Source organism: Cydia splendana, chromosome 2 (genome assembly GCF_910591565.1).
Source record: "Cydia splendana chromosome 2, ilCydSple1.2, whole genome shotgun sequence".
NCBI classification, from domain to species: domain Eukaryota; kingdom Metazoa; phylum Arthropoda; class Insecta; order Lepidoptera; family Tortricidae; genus Cydia; species Cydia splendana.
The window spans coordinates 28,650,514-28,670,979 of NC_085961.1; the positions used below are offsets into that span (position 1 = coordinate 28,650,514).

The window sequence follows — 20,466 nt, forward strand, 5'->3', positions numbered from 1 at the left end:
CTAAAATTAAAGATCCGTAGGTATAGTCTACCTTAACATTGTCACCAATGTCGTTACTAAAAAAAAAAGTGTGTAAAATGAATAATTGGATTGATGAATCATGTTGAATCTATTTTGTTTTGATTATCCATTCGGCGAGAGTTGAAGTTTGCGAGTCCCATGCCTTTTGACCTGTTTAATTTTAGGGAAAGAGAGCTAAAGCAGTTAATCTTTAGCTGCTAATTGTAGGTAATTGAAGCATTATCGATTGGTTTAATAGAATGTTATAGATTTCGGCCGAATATTCGGTTCGGTAAAATTGAAACCGAACATTTAGTTGAATATATTCGGCAAACTCCATATTCAACCCATCTCTAATACTAAATCCAAGGAGAAATTAAATATTCAAATTAGGTATCTATCTATCTAATACCTTTAAACGAGCAATTCTTGTTTGTTTATTTATTTATTTATACATATATTTCGGGGATCTCGGGGAACGGCTCTAATGATTTCGATGAAATTTGCTATATGGGGGTTTTCGGGGGCGATAAATCGATCTAGCTAGGTCTTATCCCTGGGAAAACGCGCATTTTTGAGTTTTTATATGTTTTCCGAGCAAAGCTCGGTCTCTCAGATATTAGGTACTTAAAACAACGCAAGGGACAGCGACTATTGGGCATATACATACTTAGGTATTTTGTAATGAACAAATAGCTGTGTTATATTGTTGTTTCTATTGAGATTACAGACACAAAGAAGTAATAAGTAGTGTACGGCAGTACAAGCTCACATCCGTGGGCAGGGCGGGCTGGGTGCGCGCGCCGCTCGGGCGGGCCGGGGGTCGGGGGGACGCCGGGCGGGCGGACGCGGCCACGCAGCACGCAGACGCGCCGCGATGGTGGGCCGCGACAGCCGCTCTGTGAGCGCGGCGCGCCCCTGGGCGCCGCGGCATGAGTAGCGCCCGCCCGGCCGGCCCGCGCGCCCGCCATGGCGCAGGCCGCGCCCGCGCCCCACCGCACGCACTCCTTCGCCAAGAAGACCTTCCACAAGCCCACCTACTGCCACCACTGCTCGGATCTCCTCTGGGGCCTCATCGGCCAGGGCTACGGCTGCGAAGGTACGCGCATGCGCGCCCGGCGCGTCGATACCGGCCACGATCAGGGTTATGCAACCCGGGGCACGACCACCTGTCCGCGCCCTCGACCTTCCTACCCTTAACCCTCGCGTGCCGAGCGCCGCACCACCGAACCTGAAAACCCGGAACGACTACCTTTTGTGACAGATTTTCCACGGTCCCAGTTTTGGCTAGTGTAAATATATGTGGTGTTTCTGATCAGGAGATGATGGCCGGCGAGTGGACGGAGCATATTGATCGATCTGTTTTGTAAGAGGTTTTTTCCTACGGCGGCGGCGCGCGGCGCGCGGGGTGCGGTTGGTACCTCCTAAGCTAGACGTGGCCGTGCCGATTTGGTCCAGGTCTGTACCATTCCTCTATCCTGCTCCATGAGTAACACATTAGACAGAGACGGATGCGTTTGTCGTCGCTCGAGTCGTCACTGCCACGTCTGGCTACTGCGCACCAAATTTTCAACAGCTTCCATCCTATGTCTGTCGTCTTAGAAAAACCTTCTTTTCTCTTTTGTGTGCAATAATCATTATTCTAGGTAAGAAGATTATAGATTAAACTTTCTACCTACTTTGGTGCGTGGAAATCTCCGTAAAGATTTGGGCGAGTGGTAGGTTAGGTACTTAGGAGTAGGTACGTCGTAATGATAATGATTTGATTATTTTTTTAATGATAATGTTTTGAAATTGTAATAAATAACAAATAGTTTTCACGTAACAATTACCTACATAATACCAAGCAGGTAATTTTCAGAACACATTACATCTCCAAAATAAGTATAGGTATACAAAATAAAGCGTGACGCACTTGTTATACTACTTATACATATTCGTCATATCTTTTCTTTAGCTACGTCGTATCGTCTAACAACGCAGACGCATAAAATATACGTTAGCTTAAAATACTTAGGTACCTAATTTATTTATCGACTACTTACTTACATTACGCACGGTACCAAACTGTATCCAAAATAAATATCAAACAAAAAACTACAAGGACAAAGAAAGAATAAAAGGGACTTCATTTAATAAAATTTTAGCCTAAATTTCAACTTAGAAAAGAGCGTACTCCCATCTCAAATTCCGGAAACGCACTTACAACCCCTCTGGTGTCGATGGGCGGCGATAATCGTTTACCATCACGTGATCCGTCTGCGCGTTTGCCTCCTATATCATAAAAAAAGCTGTTGGACTACCTTTTTTGAATTTTATGACGTTACGTGTCGATATTTTCCTAAAAACTTGAAACATCACTCGTGGTCGCCGTATCCTGATATTTTCACTTTACCTTTCGTACTTTCAAGTAGGTACCTACTAAGTAGTTATTCTTTGATATACCTAGGTTTTAGAAAAACAAGGAAAAGTAGTTTGTGTCGGAGATAAACTAGATTCAAATTCAAATTCAAAATATGTATATTTATTTCAAGAAATTAGCATTCCAAGAGAGGCAGTAGTCAGTTAGACAGTTAGCTGTCATTCGCGCGTTCATTTCGCTCAGACTTGTCCGCAAATGTATTAACCCGAGCGAGACGCCATCGTGGCGTCAAACGCGGTGGCAAAAGCTTCAGTCGCTTGTAGTAAACATTCCCAAACATTGTCGGTAAGTACATTGTCACTTGAACAGAATAAGTATTATATTGGTCATAATTTAGGCCTTAACTTAATATGAGTAAATAACGAATGAAAAAAAACAATACCAAATAAATAACTAATTCATTATAAACTATTATCAGTTAGCTAAAAAAATCACAGCTGAATTTTGTACCACCCTTAATTTCTATAAGATAATATGGCTTGAATGCAAACAAGGAAGGTTTACTTCAAATAATTTAGATTAAATAAATAAAAAATAAAATAATATTTTTTATTGACAAAAACCAGTACATACGGATGTTGAAGTCCCTGTCTTCTGCGCTAGGTAAAATCCTGTGTTAATTAAATAAAAATATTTAATAAAAAACAGTTAACCCTTTTCATTGCAATGTATTTTACAAGATACATAGTTTTTCACACTCTTTATGTATTTGCTCTACGTGCATTTTTGCTCTACCAGGGGCAATCGGATCGGATATGTCAGTGTCAAACAAGTGTCAAAATTGACGTTTCTTCATACAAAAACGTCACTTTTGACACTTGTTTGACACTGACATATCCAATCCATATCGTTTCAATATCTAGTATTTGACGTATCTCATTGTTCGAATACGGCTGTTGAACTCATGTTTTTTTTTTTTAATTTACCAAGAAACGGGCCAAAGCATTATTTGACAAATTCATTCAAATAAACTACCAAAATATTCACTTAAAAATATAAGCACTCAAATAAATTACTTCGCCAGTTTTCATACCGTCGTTTAAAGAAATTAGATTGCATTCCAACGTTTAACACACTATTTTATTTAACTTATAAACATAATAATTTTTACGAACACGATATTTTTTACATCACAAACCTAATATGCAAAGTTAAATCAGCTTCTAATGGTGATAACGTCATTTTCCTTGTACTATCGTGGATATGCAAATGGTTACACTATATTAATGTAAAATATCCTTAAATGGTTGGTTAGTAGAGACTGTTATTTGGCATGAAGTCGGCCATTAGTAATTTTTTCTTGTTTTTGTGAAATAAAGTGTGAATAAATCAATGAAATTAATACGCGTTTTGGAAGTAAAATTTGCTAATTTAAACATTATGGCTACATTATTTATTAGTATAGGTACATAATGATTACAGTTTACCCATGGTCACGGAAAACGCATAGTTATCTTAGTACTAGAGTTAGACCGAGGTAAGTCTGCAACGATTTTGATAGAACACGCAGTGTTATTTATGCGTCATAATTACATAGAAGTTTGACGGTTAAAATAAGACTTGCACTGCGTGTGCTATCAAAATTGATGCAGACTTATCTCGGTCTAACTCTAGGTACTTAGATAATAATATACCTATCGCTTGCCATAATGACGCGTTGACAGGTTATTCGTATAAAGATACAAGTAAATCTCGTCCTTATGGTAAGCGACAAAGTGGGACCTTTGACTAGACTTCGACACATATATTGCACGGTTCCACGGCCATTAAAATATAATTAATTCATTACATGTAGATAAATCATTAAAGCGACATCTCGTAAGACTGCCCGATTCGAACTTTAAGATACGTCAATTAATAGATTAGAAACGATATAGATTAGATATACTTGGTCAAGCAGATCTTGTCAGTAGAAAAAGGCGGCAAATTTGAAAAATGTAGGCGCGAAGTGATAACGTCCCATTTCGCGCCTTTTTTTACTGACAAGATTTGCTTGACCAGCTATATGTCAATGTCAAATGTAAAGTTTCTTCAAACAAAACCGTCACTTTTGACACTGACACGTCTAATCCATATCGTTTCTAGATCTATTAATTGACGTACCTATCTTAAAGTTCGAATCGGGCCGTCTTGGAAAATTCTACAAGTGAAAAAAATCTACTCGCTAGAAAAAATAACCAAAGGCTTATTCTAATTATAATAACAGGTTATAAATTTGATCTGGATTTGGTCGGTCAGTGTCAAACGTGACATTTTTCTACCAGAAACAGGTAGTTTTTAACACCGACAGAACACATACAATAATAATTCTAGATTAAAAACATAACCTGTTTTTGCAATCAGAATAAGACCCGAAATTAGACAGTACCTACGTTATGATGGTTACACTTTTATATAGTAGCGACCCGCTCCGGCATAATCATTAAATATCGGGGAGACTGAGCTTTGCTCGGAAAATATATAAAAACTCAAAAATGCGCGTTTTCCCTGAGATATGACCTAGCTAGATCGATTTTTGACCCCGAAAACCCCTATATAGCCAATTTCATCGAAATCGTTAGAGCCGTTTGCGAGATCCCCGAAATATATATATAAACAAGAAGGCCTTGTTTAAAGGTATTAGATCACGCAATTTTTTTAGATCTCTAATTTAAATGTTAATAACCCTTTTTAACCAACTAATAAAAACTACAAGTACAATCAGTACAATGTTACTAATATCTGTGGTTCTATTTTAAATAATTAATTAACTAAGACACATTTGAAGCCTCAAAGTACATAAACCAACGTGTAGCCGCCTACGCCCGCTACGCCGTAGCTCGTAGGGTCTGCGTAGCTGCGCAGAACGTCTACCGCGCTACGGCGCCATTAATATCTATACAACTCTCAACTTTATATTGACGCTTACTGCCCGATTCCAATTTTAAGATACGTCAATTAATATATCTAGAAACGATATGGATTGGATGTGTCAGTGTCAAAAGTGACGTTTTTGTTTGAAGAATGAAAGATATGTGACGTTCCACGACAAAAGGTACCTTATGACGCCGCAATAATATTATTGCGGCGCTATGCGACGTACGCGTCAGCCGCCATAAGGTACCATTCGCCGTGGAACGTCACATATCTTTACTATTTCATATCTAGTGAATCTCTAATTCATTTCCCGAATCGCGCCGTTAAAGTTCGAATCGGGCCGTTAAGGTGTAATATTGTGTAGGGATATACATATATGTCGATGTATAGGAGTAGGAATATACATATGTGTCATTTTGTTATGTCTGACCATACTCTGAGTTTTGAATATGTAGTTCACACTAAACAACTTTTACATTGGAACAAACTACGAAAACTTAAAAAAAAACCTGCTAATATAACATTTCGGAGAATCATATGTCAATGAAATTCTATAGAAAGCTACGCAGACCCTACGAGCTACGGCGTAGCAGGCGTAGGCGGCTACAACGTCGATTTACTTTGAGGCTCCAAATGTGTCTTACAAGGCAAGGTACCTAACTATCCGACTCCGATTTGATTTATTTCTATATATGTTATAGAGTAGTCAAAAATAACACACACGTATTTTTTTTTTGGCTGCCCATATAATGAAACCAGTAATTAACTAGCAATTTGCTCGAACAAAACTCTCTACAGAAGTTAAAGAGTTTTATATAGATAGTATAGAGGGGTCCTGTCATAGTAAATTTTGTAGTCATGGTTGGTCATAGTAAATTTACTGCCATCTATCGACACACGACTATAACTCAAAATGAAAACGTATAAAACTATCAAAAAAATGTATGTATATATATGGATAACTGATTTGATCACGAGCGACGCTATCGACTACTTACGGAATGCTAAATTTAAGTTATGATATGCATGTTAATATTTAAAAACACAGTGTATAATGCCATACGATAAATAAATAAATAACTGATTTTATTATTTTTATATAATTTTGACACATGTTCATTCACTGATACCTATGTGTTAAAATTGTTAAATATGAAACATTGTCGTCAACGCCATCTAGCCGAGAATAGGCCAAAGGTGTGTGCGCCATCTATCCGAGAATGACTTTTTCTTGATTTCCGAGGCACGTTTTTTCCTTAGGCTTTATTCATCTTATACGGAGTTATATATGTCTTTGGCTTTAGTAAGTACGCCTGATCAATACGATTAAAAACTAATTTCAATATCTTAGCGCTGAGTTTGAGAGTATATTATGATTAGTGCACAACATTAAAGCCACTACAAAACGTAAGTACAACGCCATCTACTTCAACTATCAAATTTCCTTTGTTTATTTGTCTCGTAGTTTAGCCATATAAATGATCCTTCCTTTACTGTTTTACATTCCATTTTGCTTTCAGCAAAACGCCCTAGTTTCCACTTATATAATAATGTAACCAAGTGTATACGCTTTCACACAATCACATTGCGCTAAGAATCGCCACCCAATGACGTCACAGTATACCAACATAACAATGTATGCACAATTTTCCTCTTTAGAACAAACCCAGGCCTGGCACAATAACATTATTTCATTATGCCACTATCGCGCACCACAGACAAGCACATTGTACCACAGACAAGCACATTGTGGCATAGACAATGGACGCCGGCATTGTGCCAGATAGCGTGTGATGGCGGGAAATGGAAATGGACAAGTTGTGTCGTGTAGAGTTGTTGAATGCTGTGGGTGAGGATGTCCGTTGTGTGTTCGAGGTCGCCTGCGACATGTCCGGGGTTCTATAAAGGATGGCAAAGATTTGGATATGGGAGTTGGATTTGAATGCACGAAATATAAAGGTAGTAAATTCGCGGCATCTAAATATCAAAACATTTTGGTCTAAAATTGACTCTTCAAAAAATAGAATGTGTTCACCAAATTTCACGAGAATGTTTCCTGTATTTAAAATAAATTATTTCACAACGAAATAAAGCAAGAGATAATTAGTATAAAAACATAGGCAACAGTAATTTTTTGACACAATTTCTATTTAATAAATCGAATAGAATTAAAAAAAGTAGGTGACTTGACCGTGACGTCACTTGTGCAGTTTTCTTAAAAATTCCATACCTATTGGCTAATTGGGTACTTTCCTCTACTAAAAATAAATTATTTTACACTGTGCACATATACAATAATACACCAGATTAGTATTAGAAAAACATAGATAGCAGTTATTTTTAAGCACAATTTCTATTTAATAAATCGGATTGAAATATAAAAAGTAGGTGAGTTGACCGTGACGTCACTATAAATTCCATATTACTTACGACGACGTACACGTTTTCATATAAATTCCATATTAGCAAATCGTTTTGACAGTTCTAAAAAAGAAGCTGATTTGACTAGTAGGAAAGTAGCCAATTGTTTTGACAGTTCGAAAAAAGTAACTGGACTAGTAGGAAAGTACCCTATTAAAATTTCGTCATTTCAAATTTCAAATCAAGATTAATAGTAGTTTATGTGACTGCTACATAATGAAAGGCATTAAAATACGAGTGTGGGTTTATGAAACGAATGAAATGAGTTTCATAATAGCATCACACGAGTGTTTTAATGCCTAATTATGTACAGTTACATACACTGCTTTATTTACACACATATTATAAACTTTCTATGATATATTCTCTAACCTTATATTACAGCCGACATTGGGGCACTTTCCTCTCTGGCGGAACTCGCGGATATGAGGTGGCGTCTCCGAAATATATTATCGCACATTTTAGACGAAACTTTTGTTATAGTTACTTTAAAAACAACTTTTTTATTTATGTATATAATTTATAAATCATTTGTTACTTACAAAGATAAACTGTACGTCAAATGGTGGTAAATGAAAACTTTTTTCACGCACGTCACGCATCCGTAGTTTTTTTTTAATTCAGAGACAAACTAGAGTCGGGGTCAATTACCATATCGTCCGATACCAACTTACATGCGAGATTTGTCAATATTGTATGCAAAATTGTCATTTGATTTCGAATAAAACGTCATCTCGACTGATATTAGAATAGGGGTCAAATCAAATTGCTTTTTTTTTAGAGATGTTCGAAATTTGAATGCATTACCAAATCGATTTTGATATAGTAATGAAGCTATTACCACATTTTCACAGATAAGAAATTTGCTGTAACAAAACAGTTTATCGTAATGTGGGCCATTATTTACGGATTTTGAAGACATCATAGAGAGTTTATGATATGTGTGTAGATAAATTATTTTATATTATATCATTAAGTATTTTAGAAATCAAAATGGTTGACCCATAGTTGAGTGTGCTCAGAGCATAAAAAGGTCAACCACGGCGTTGCATGAACAAGAGATTTCCTTTGGCAGGATTGGTCCTTAGGACCCAAGGATGGATTTAAGAAGTGGAGCAACCCAGATTTTAGATGCAGGTGGGGGGTGGGGGGGTATTTAAGCGTCTGCGACGTCTGAGGTTTATAATTCTTTAAGTTTAGGTTATAAGTCAAGTTTAGTATCATTTTCAACTAAATCAAAGATGTAGACATAGATTTCATCGAAATCGGTTCAGCGTTTATTGATTTCCCATACAATCCTACACCTTACCTTTCATTTTTAAGGTATTTTTTTTGGAATAAAAACTATCCGATGTTCTTCCCCGGGACTCAAACTATCTCTATACCAAATTTTATCTAAATCGGTTCAGCGGTTATTGAATCCCCATACAAATTTCCTCCTCCCTTTTCACACCCTTAAGGGATGATTTTTGAGATTAAAAGTATGCTATGTTATTCCCTGGGACTCAAACTATCTCTGTACCAAATTTTAACTAAATTGGTTCAGCAGTTTAAGCGTGAAGAGGAATTAAAAAAAAAGTATTTTTTTCATATTTTATGTGTTTTTACTTCGGAATGGTGTCATTATGATATCAGAAATGAATTCGGCACCCCCGATTTATACGAAAACGATACCAAACTTGGCCTAGTAGCTTAAATGATACAGATATCAAGATCAAGTTGAGAGCCCCCCTCCCCCCTAAAAATGTACATCAAAAATCTCGGTGGCTCCACTTCTTGCATCCATCCTTGGGTCCTAAGGACCAATCCTGCCAAAGGAAATCTCTTGTTCATGCAACGCCGTATGTTAGGCCCAGCACCATCCGCTACCAGGACCTATTTTAGAAAATCTTATTTAGCATTCTGCTAAGTCGACGCCTACCTACGTAAATATAGTACAGTCAGCAGCAGAAGTTGCTAAGCGGGCGAGGTGTTTAAAATTACTTTGACAGGCTCTTATTCTCTTAAGAATAAAGTCGCGTCAAGATCATTTTAAACACCTGGCCCGCTTAGCAACTTCTGCTGCTGACTGTACTTAGGCACGAAGATATAGGTATGGAAAGTCAAATATTCACGTACGATGTCTATTTTTAGGGGAGAGCAACACCGGATTCGGATTCGGCAGATTCGACAGAATAAGAGCCCTTCAAGTCGAAGGCTAAAAATAGAATGATATCTGTATTGAATCAGAAAATAGCAGTTAAGGAATTTCGAATGAAGAACGAGTTTTTAAGTATGATTCTTAATATAGAAGTCGAAATTTAGAATCATACATGGTATTCTATTACACAGCTGACAAATTCACAATAATTTTGATAGATTAGATAGTATTTGTCCGAAGCTTCTTATGGTTATTGGTTACCTCTTGTTTTTGTCAAAAAATATTAAAAAATCTTATTGTTATCAAGCAGATACGACTGTGAGCAATACTTATTAGGTACTAGCGAGCCGAACGGCTTCGCACGGGTTAACAAATTATACACCTAAACCTTCCTCAAAAATCACTCTATTGATAGGTGAAAACCCCATGAAAATCCGTTCAGTAGTTTTTGACAGACGCGGCGGGGGACTTTGTTTTATAAGGTGTTAGTAATTTCCTTTATAAAAAACTTGTTGATTAGTGCATATTTGCCTTGACTTGACATATCCTCCTGAGTCCCAGAGGCAGTTATTTTATTTTGATCATAAAATCGTCATTACCATAATTTGTCATTGCAAATACCATGCAGAAAGCTTGGTGACTCTAAAAAAATCGTACAAACTGGCACTATAATAAAATATACCTACTCATTCACAGCCACTATTCTATAAATAACCATCGAAACACTTCGTTTGACCAATTCATTGTATCCATAATCGCTCTGATAACTGTTCGTCTCCTCAAAACTCGCCTTTACCACTCGGTGTTACAGTCCAAAAGCACGAAGGCTGCAGGCAGGGCTACGCCCGGCGTATGTAGGGCAGCCGTGACGTCACTGGTGGTGACCCAGTTTGACTGCCATTGAGAGACGCGCGTCAATGGCCCCCCCTGCATGGACCCCCTGTAGGCGTGGCAAATAAATTTTTGCTAGGAAAATTGTGACGTCACGAAAAAATTCAGATTTTTAACTTGGTATAAAAGTAAAATTTTGAATTAGGCCACAAAAGGTTTTGCTGCAGAAATGCATTTTTTTGTCTTTTGAAATCTGCTTTTTATGAATTTTATGAATATTGGTATTAAGCTCAGGTTTAGGGGAAAATATTTTTATTGCTAATTTTAATTTTGGGAATAAAAGAAATAAAGCAAGTAAGATGTACCTACAGACAATTCATGTTTAACAGTTGGCAGTTATTGTGTTTTATTTCTTAGCGATAGCGGCGTATCATTACCAGCCTATTTATTAGATTAAATACTTGTCGATATAGGAAAAATTTCATGTAACGCTATATCCATTCAAAAGCAGCATTAACTCTTTACACAACGTACAATAGCCGTACGAGTATATAATCCGCAACTTTCCTCGTTTCTGTAAAACTGGCACAAAGACGGCGCCTGCACTCGCATTCATCGCCGCATATAATATTTATCAATGCATGCGCTCAATGAACCGGCAAACCTTTGTATTGTAATACTTTGTTCCCGTTCCTGCTTTAGCTACCTTTAATCATGTTTCACAGAATCTCACAAAGGTATAGTGTATTAAACAGTGTACAATTTTTAGGAAGATTATTTTCTCAAAAATTTTTGTAGAATGTAATTGGCTACTTTCCTACTAGTAAAATCAGCTTCTTTTTTAGAACTGTCAAAACGATTTGCTAATATGGAATTTATATGAAAACGTGTGTAGTGACGTCACAGTCAACTCACCTACTTTTTATACTTCCATCCGATTTATTAAATAGAAATTGTGTTTAAAAATAACTGCTATCTATGTTTTTCTAATAATGATCTGGTGCTTTATTTCGTGCACGGTGTGAAATAATTTATTTTAAGTAGAGGAATGTACCCAATTGGCACATCTGTACACAGAAGTGGCCTCTGAGACCAGACAAAGCCAGTTTTTGAAAGGGCGGCATGTATTTTTAGAAATTTCTAAAGGAGTTAAATAGCAGCTTTTCTCGTTTCTCGTGTAAAACCGGTACAAAGAAGTCTGCACTTGCATTCATCCCCGCATATAATATTTATCAATGCAGATGCTCATGCAATGGTGCGTCAAAGCTTTGTATAGGGTATTTGACTGTATTTAAAATAAATTATTTTACACCATGCATGAAATAAAGCACCAGAAGATTTATAGAGAAACGTAGACAGCGGTTATTTTTAGACACAATTACTATTTTAAACCCGTATAAAACTATAAAGAGTATTTTAGAGTAGGTAATTTGATTGTGACGTCCCATGCTATGATGCTAGTGTTTCATATAAATTGCATAGAAGCAAAATCGTTTTGACAGTTCGAAAAAAGAAACTGATTTGACTAGTAGTCAAATACCCTATTGTAATACTTACCTACCTTATTTTTTGTGTGCTTTAGCTTCGAATTTTTAAGTTTGTACAGAAATATGAAGGGCGGATGGTATAGTTAGCATCTATTGTAGGGCATTTGATTATACAATAACAGTATTTAATGGATCAAGTATAATGTACCTAATAATTGTAAAGAAAGCGCTAATAAATGAAATATTTATATTTTCACGTAGGTATGCACACGATAGCTGTAGAACGAGATGAATTTTATTTATTTGATTGAGCCTTAAGAAAACCGCCGTTTTTTTGCCCTTACTTTTAGAGCACTGTTTTGTCGTATAAAAAGTATACTGACATAGTTGTGAGTTATATATTTTACTATGCGGACTCTATTGTGTGGTAGTCCATGTCTAAAAGCCTTCAAACTCCTGCACCTTAATGTGTAAAGCCCCCTCCAGACTATGCGCGTGAATCGCGGGCGAAGCCGCGAACGCGAGTGTGGAGTCGATTTCACTGTCTGCGAAAATCGACTCCACACTCGTGTTCGCGGCTTCGCGCCGCGATTCGCGCACGAGTGTGGAGGAGGCTTAAGTTGCATCACTCGTTAGCGCGTTAAGGGCGGCGCACACGGCACGACTATTAGGGCGGCACACACGGCACGACTATTAGGGTGTCCCGTGGGGCGCGTAGAACTGACTTATTGTTCTTTGCTCTTACTTTTATTACGACAATGCATAAGTTCGAGTACTTTATTATGTTTGTGGTGACCGTGTTGTATTTTTGAATTGTTTATGACATGACAGTTGTAGTTATTTTAGAATATAATGTTAGGTAAGGGTGCGGCCACACATCTATTTGGAGAATATTCATGATGCCGTCTCTTTCATTTCTATTCCCAGGTACAGTCACGGACTTTAATTGTTGAGCCATTTAGGGTTCAGGCTAATTTGGTTGTCAATACTAATGGTATGAAATGCCCAATGGAAAGTAAACCCTAAAGTGATCGCTAGCTAAACGATAACCAGAGACGGCAGAGACAATCTATCTTTACACCAACCTTACGGCGCGATTCGGGAAATGAATTAGATTAGAGATTCACTAGATATGAAATAGTAACGATATGTGACGTTCCATGGCAAAGGTACCTTATGACGGTTGGCGCTTATTACGCTATTATTAACGCCGCTCCAATATTATTGCGGCCGCCATAAGGTACATTTTGCCGTGGAACGTCACATATCTGTACTATTTCATATCTAGTGAATCTCTAATTAATTTCCCGAATCGCGCCGTTAGTCTCAGCTCAGAACGAGCTTTGCTGTCACCCAACTAGCCCGTCTAAATGAACGTCCATTATATCCAACTTTCCGAAGCGACTGCACATCCATTCAAACCGATTTACACTTGTAAACAAAGTTGCCATAGAGAACAATGGTACAACTGCGCCACTTTGCTCTACGTGGGCGATATACAGCCAATCAGTTTCCATTCTGTTTTCAATTAATGGAATAAAAGGTGGTTACACGGTACGTGTTTCTTGTCTCGAATTATTGGGACCGTGCGCGTTGGAGGGTCTGCCATCTTGTGGCCTGAATCGGAAATATATGTGCACATGTACATTGCCAAAGCAAGTGATATCTACCGTTCTTGTCGGTACGTTTCCTTGTGCATAGTAGGCTCTGCCATCTTGTGGGCTACATCGGAAGTATAAACGACACGTTTACGCCTCGAGCCAAAAATCTGACGAATCTGTTTTTTTTTTTGACTGATATAGCTTCTATTTGTTTTTGTTTTGAATTGTTTCATGATACCTTTCTAAATGTTTTCTTAGTATTTTGGTATATCCATTAGAATAATAGTTGTATTTTATTAACGTTTTTTTTTCTGTATTTTTGACTTATGTAATTATTATTATGTAAATTGACATAACCTTAAAAATACGAAAGATATCGCTCTGCGAAGGACGATAGTTAACTCAAGCTGAAAAGAATATTTTGTGATTTAAATATGTAAAATATAATGAAGCAGGTATGGAGCCGCGTAAGGACGTATCAAAACCAGTTGTAAAACATAACAAATTGTTACATTTGAATCGATTTGTTTAAGTCATAAAACGAAAAACACTTATTATACGGTGACACGGTAAATTCATGAAATGACACGTCCGAAACTGTTAGTTTACTCTTTTCAATTCTGGACAGAATCTATCTAAGCTAACTTTGCACCGAACCGAGTTAAACATAACAAAGTGTTCGGAGTGTCATTATATATGTAGGTACATAGAAATTTGACATAAATGATGATATTGCCATAGGTTGGCCCGACTCAACTAGAGTTGGACCAAGAAAAGTCTTCAGAGATATTGATAGCCCACGCAGTGCAGGTGTTATTTTAAACGTCAAGCTTAATATGAAATTATGACGTATAAATAATACTTGCATTGCGTGGGCTATCAAAATCGCTGCAGACTTTTCTTGGTCTAACTCTATACAGATTCGGTTGGATGATTAAATAGATTTTTGTTGTCAATTCCGTTTTACATTTTTTTTCAAAATGGCGGAGCAAAGCAATATATTAATTCAGTTTCAAGTTATGCTCGCGAGGTCAACAGCTTGCAGCGACTAGTTTATTTTATGTTTTTTGCCCAGACGCGTGAGAGTCTGAGACCTAAGACGCCTCTTAGCCTGTTTTTAACATCCTTTTGAGCGCAGCATCTCACTGCATACAAGTACACTCCTGCATTCATTATGCACGTGTGATGCACTAACGGCATGCGAGATACCCCGGCTAAGGCTGTGACTAATGAGTTCCTTAGTCTTTGCTTCATGTCATGATTATTTAAACATACGTCATACTCATATGTGTAGGTAAAGCAGGCACAGTCAGCATCAAAAGTAATGAATTCGACTACACGTCAAGAGTGTCTACCATTTTCTAACAGGTTAGCAAAAAGATATATCGGCACTACTTTGAAAAAATCTCGTATCACACTGCTACTCAAAGTTAAAAGGTAGTAACTCTGTATGCATCCCATACATACGAGTAGATATCATATTTTCTTTTCATTGACAAAATAAGATACGAGTTTTTTTTTAAATAGTGCCGATACGTCTCTATATGTGTCTAAGTTTTGTAAAAGATTCCACTTTGTCGATTCTAGTTTCCGAGTTACGGGCAGTTTAGTGAAAATTTACAAAACTTACAGAAAATCGGTTTTTGACGAAATCTGACAAACATACCCCAAAAGTATCTGGGACTTGATTGCAAAGCACCTTTTTCAGAATCAGAATTAAATATTTTATTCGTGATAAACTTAAAACTAAAACTACATTGAAAAGTACCTACACCTGAAAAGGTAAAGTTTAGTAAAAAGTAAAGTTTAGTAAAGGTAAACTAAAATATGTACACCTGAAAAGGTAAGGTTTCGGTGTAACTAAATATGTAATTGTATATTCCACCTGCAATGTAACCTTATTCTTACATACAATAAACAATTTGAACTTAAACAACTTGAACTTGAACTAGGCTTTTTGGGGCTTCAAAAGCTAGTGTCTTCGTCGATACCAAATTTTTTTTCATCTCAAATTATATTTTATAACGTAATTGCTAGTTCTTTCCGCTGAGCAACTTTTTTTTTCGAACCACATTTTATATCGTATTTGGTAAGTTCCGCGGTCAATAAAATTTGGCAATGACTACAATGTGGGTCAGTCCGTCCACAATGGCTCTATTTATACCGGTGTTAAAATACCCGCTATTCCTGTCGCGGCCGAAATAGCAGGCCGCTTGCCCACACAAACCTTTGGATGTTGTAAACAAATTGTTTACATACAATAATATAATGCCGATTGGCACATGTGGATCAGAATACTGGAGGTCAATTCTAATTTACGAATCTATTACGGTTTTGATACGAGCTTGACGATCGTCTTGGTCGACGCTCGACTTTCACTTCAGGGCTATAACCGCGAAAATCGAAGTTTTTTTTAATAATACATATCACTTACAGACTATATAGTCCAACACGTAATAAGTTCGTCAATTGCGGGCATTTTTCTCTGTCACTTTAATTACGTCTTAATGAGAGTAAAAGAGAAAGACCCCCGCAATTTGCGAATTTAGGTTTTCGCGGTATGCCCCCAGTTCGCATGCACCAATCAGTGTGTGCAATCTTAAAGGTCGAATTCAAAATAATATCAAAACCGTAACTAATTTTTAAATCTGAATCGGGCCCCTGTGATATAACTGATTCAATTGTTATCTTGTAATAGTTGTAATGTAAAGGGGCCCACTGATTAACAGTCCGCCGGACGGAATCGGCCTGTCAGTTAGCACAAAAAGTTGACAGTTCCGAACAACTGACAGGCAGATACCATCCGGCGGACTGTTAATCAGTGGGCCCCTAAAGATCGAGTCACTCTACGACCATATGCCAATCACCATGGACCCATAGACCATGGATGGGTGAATAAGGTCCTCGAGGACCATTGTCAACTTAAGGGTATTTGGTCAAGGTCATTGTTTTCAACTTATTACGGCAAGCTTGATATAGTAAGAAATCATCGCGGACGCTTGTGATTCCAAGCTGCCACCACTGCTCTCCGAGTATTCTCACCCTTGAATAGCTTATTCTTATTAAATTAGATGACTTGTAGTGAAATAAAAAAATACGTGGGTTGCCGATCAACAAAATACTATTAATATTTTCTTTTGTATTGTTTTCTTTGTGAGGTGTATTATAAAGAGTATTTGTATTGTAAAATACATAACAAAACATCGTAAAACTATTACTACTGTCGTAGAGCTTTGGATCAGAAGGTTTCTTGGTTAAATCTCGATAGTCGATATGACATATGATAACAGGATAGAAAAGAATAAATATTATTTACAAATAGGCTTATTATATATTACACGACAAACATTTGTCTGTCAGCCTATCTTCGTGGCGGTCTTACGTCGGTCCGACCTAGTTCCGCGCCGCACGTGGTCGTAAGTTCCTGGCTGTGGGAAGCGCGTGCTGAGGGAACTAAAAAAGTTACTTTATAAGAATTTACGTTACAAGCTACCTGCGTGCCAAATTTATCAAAGTTCACCCTACAATCTGAAACCATAGTGGTTGCAGACAAGCAAACCGCCCGGTTACAGGCCGCCGGAGAAAGGCTCAATCATGCCGTTTTCCGACATACTTATATATTCTTTTATAATTATAATTTTGAAGTTATCTCGCAAAATATGCAATAATTGGTCACCCTACCAAAGAGTATAGTAAATATCACCCCACCCCTAATCATAAATAATAAAATAATTCATTGAGTCCATCGTGTGTCCTGAGTCGATTTTAACAAAAAAAAACCTAATAAAAAAAAACATGATTACGGAACTCCTAAGGCACGAGTCCGACTCACTTGGCTGGCTTTTTTAAAGTATGTTACACTTTATCTAAAAACCCCAGAAAAGTCTCCACTGCTAATAAAAATAATGCTAAAGAAATGGCTAAAGATGCCAACTAAATAGGGTGCCGACAATCAACAAAAATTTAAAGATTTTGCAAAATTTTATTTCACAAGAAACCTGCCCAAACTACACTATAGGTACATTCATACCCATTCCAGCCAGTGCCATACTCTTAATTCAATATAAAAGAAACAGTATTCCCTGGATAATAATAATCTGTGCAGCGCGCGCACTCCCGAACGCTGACGTCACGGGTGACACAGTTGCCGCGACCCGGTTTACGAACGGGCCACGCTGGCCGGCGTTTACATTCGAATTTCGAAAATCGTTCGGCTTTTGACAGCCGGTATTACAACATTTGATTTTTTTAAATAATTGTGGCCTGGATGCGAGTCCTTTAAGCCAAGTAACCCAGAGGAATCAGGGATGTATACTCTATCTAGCCATATCCGTCAGTACAAAAGCGCGACAAATTTAAAAAATGTAGGCACAAAGGGTTATCGTCCCATAGAAACTTTGAATTTCACGCCATTTTCTACTGACAAACTTGTTTTACCGGCTATATCTCAATTTCGGCTGCTTTTCTCTAACAGTTTTTAGTTTAAGACAAAGAGTAGGTATAGTAAGTAATATTAGGTAGTTTTAGAACGGACTACAACTTTAAACTTCGAACTGCTTCGAACGATATCGTTTTGTGGTTCTTAACCTTTCAGTGCTAAGAGACCATTGGTCGAATAAAACATGGTCTTCTATTCCCAGAGTGACACAGGCCTACGTCACAATAACATGGCCGCTATATATAGCGCTATCGCATATTATCATATAGCGCTGTCGCATGATGACGTAGGCTTGTGTCAGTTAGGTGACCTAGAAAAGACGGGAATAGAGTACCAGGCGGAGTATATTATTATACCATGCTAAGAGACCAATTTTACTGAAGTTTATGGCCAAGAGACCAGAGAGCATCAACTCTTTGTAAGTAGGTAGAGTTCTAACTCTACCTACAAGTCTGCAACGATTTTGATAGCACACGCAGTGCAAGTGTTATTTTAAACGTCAAACTTCTATGAAATTATGACGTATAAAATAACACTTCTACTGCGTGTTCTATCAAAATCGCTGCAGACTTCTTGGTCTAACTCTACCTACCTATGCCGAAAGAGCAGGATACTCCGCGAGTACGTGTCCGAAACTATGATATACACTCAGCCAACAAGGGTAGTGCAGAATGGTTTGTAAAATCACCTTTTTTATAAAATAAATATGCTTCTTTTACTTCGAGCAACACCGGCTTCCGACACATCGTTCTTTTAGGTGCTTCTACTCCGTGGATCGCCGATTTAGAACGACTGATTTAGGTTCTGTTTGGAATCTATTTTGAATAATTTTGTGTTTTAAAGGATGTGCTACGTTGACCAGATGCTATAGTAAGCTTTAAACTGCTTAGGTAAATTGTTTAAATTAGAATATATATACCGAGTGTCTTTATATATTTGTTTAAAATTCAGGAATAATAAAAACAATAATCGTCGGGTGACAAGCAAAACTCACTAAGTACCACCAGATGTTCATAGCCATAGTGAACCATATTAGTACTAAAAGAAGATCGATTTTTGTTTAATTTTTTTTTAGTAATTTGTGACTTTTGCTTGTTACCTGACGATATATTATTCAGATTTTTAATCGAAATTTTTTTAATAGAAATATGATACCAACACGACTATAATCAATGTGCATAACGGATTAGTGCGAGATAGAGGAACGTTCAGAGAGTTATTAATGTTATTATTATCATATTTTTAAAACTAGATGTTGTCTAAATACAGACTACAAATACGTTCCAGATTTTATATATTATAGGTAGAGTTAGACCAAGAAAAGTCTGCATAGATTTTGATAGCCCACGCAGTGCAAGTGTTATTTTAAACGTCAAACTTCTATGGGATTTTGAGGTATAAATAACACTTGCACTGCGTGTGCTGTCAAAATCGCTGCAGACTTTTGTTGGTCTAACTCTACCAACTCCAACAAACCCTTTAATTTTTTAACCGCCAAAGTACACATTTTTTTGTACGGCACCCTAGGGAAGTTACACTGTGTTGTAATATTTTAATTTAATAGGTACGTAATCAATTAGAGTCTAATTGCATTTGCGGCAACTAGGTCAGAGAATGACGTCACGGCACGCCATCCTAGTTTTAGTTGCACTTCGTTGTAAGTAGGCGATTGATTTTACAATATGCTACGTGTTTTCTGATACGCCGGTCTTTGAATATATTATTTAAATTGAAGAGCGACCAGTCAAGCGAAATATTCATTTTAGTGTCCGATCGAAGTTTCAGTTTCGGCCAAAAAATTGCCAAAACTCTTAGCCGCGCCGCGCCGAAATTTTATTTTCGGTAGTGTCCGACCCAAGTTTGGTTTCGATTTCGGCAGGTTCGATTTCGGTCGGAGATTAATTCATTTGTGAGCGACCACATCAAGCGAACGAAACAACAAAAAAACTGGAAAAATGTTTACTGTTTATTATCTATACTGGGTCAAGCAGATCTTGTCAGTAGAAAAAGGCGGCAAATTTGAAAAATGTAGGCGCGAAAGGATACAGTCCCATAGAAAATTTAAATTTCGCGCCTTTTTCTACTGACAAGATTTGCTTGACCATCTATAGTAGGGTGTTTCATTTTTTCGAATTTTCGATTTTCATCTGACTTTGCTCGAATTCTTGTTCTAACTGATAAAAAAATATTATACGTTAAAAGAAATTAAAATCGGTCAACATTTAGAGGTTGCACACCATCAACAAAGATTTTTCAAATAACCAACGACT

General features: G+C 37.3%; 1 protein-coding gene across 3 annotated transcripts in view; it reads left to right on the forward strand.

Annotated features, from left to right (window-relative positions):
* Positions 1–865: 865 nt before the first annotated feature.
* Positions 866–20,466, forward strand: part of LOC134806087 (diacylglycerol kinase theta) — a 57,057-nt gene continuing 37,456 nt past the window's right edge. For all 3 annotated transcript variants that reach the window (XM_063779356.1, XM_063779353.1, XM_063779352.1), the window contains exon 1: positions 866–1,099. In XM_063779356.1, the coding sequence (XP_063635426.1) occupies positions 970–1,099 (130 nt within the window). In that variant the 5' untranslated portion in view covers positions 866–969. The remainder of the gene's footprint in view (positions 1,100–20,466) is intronic.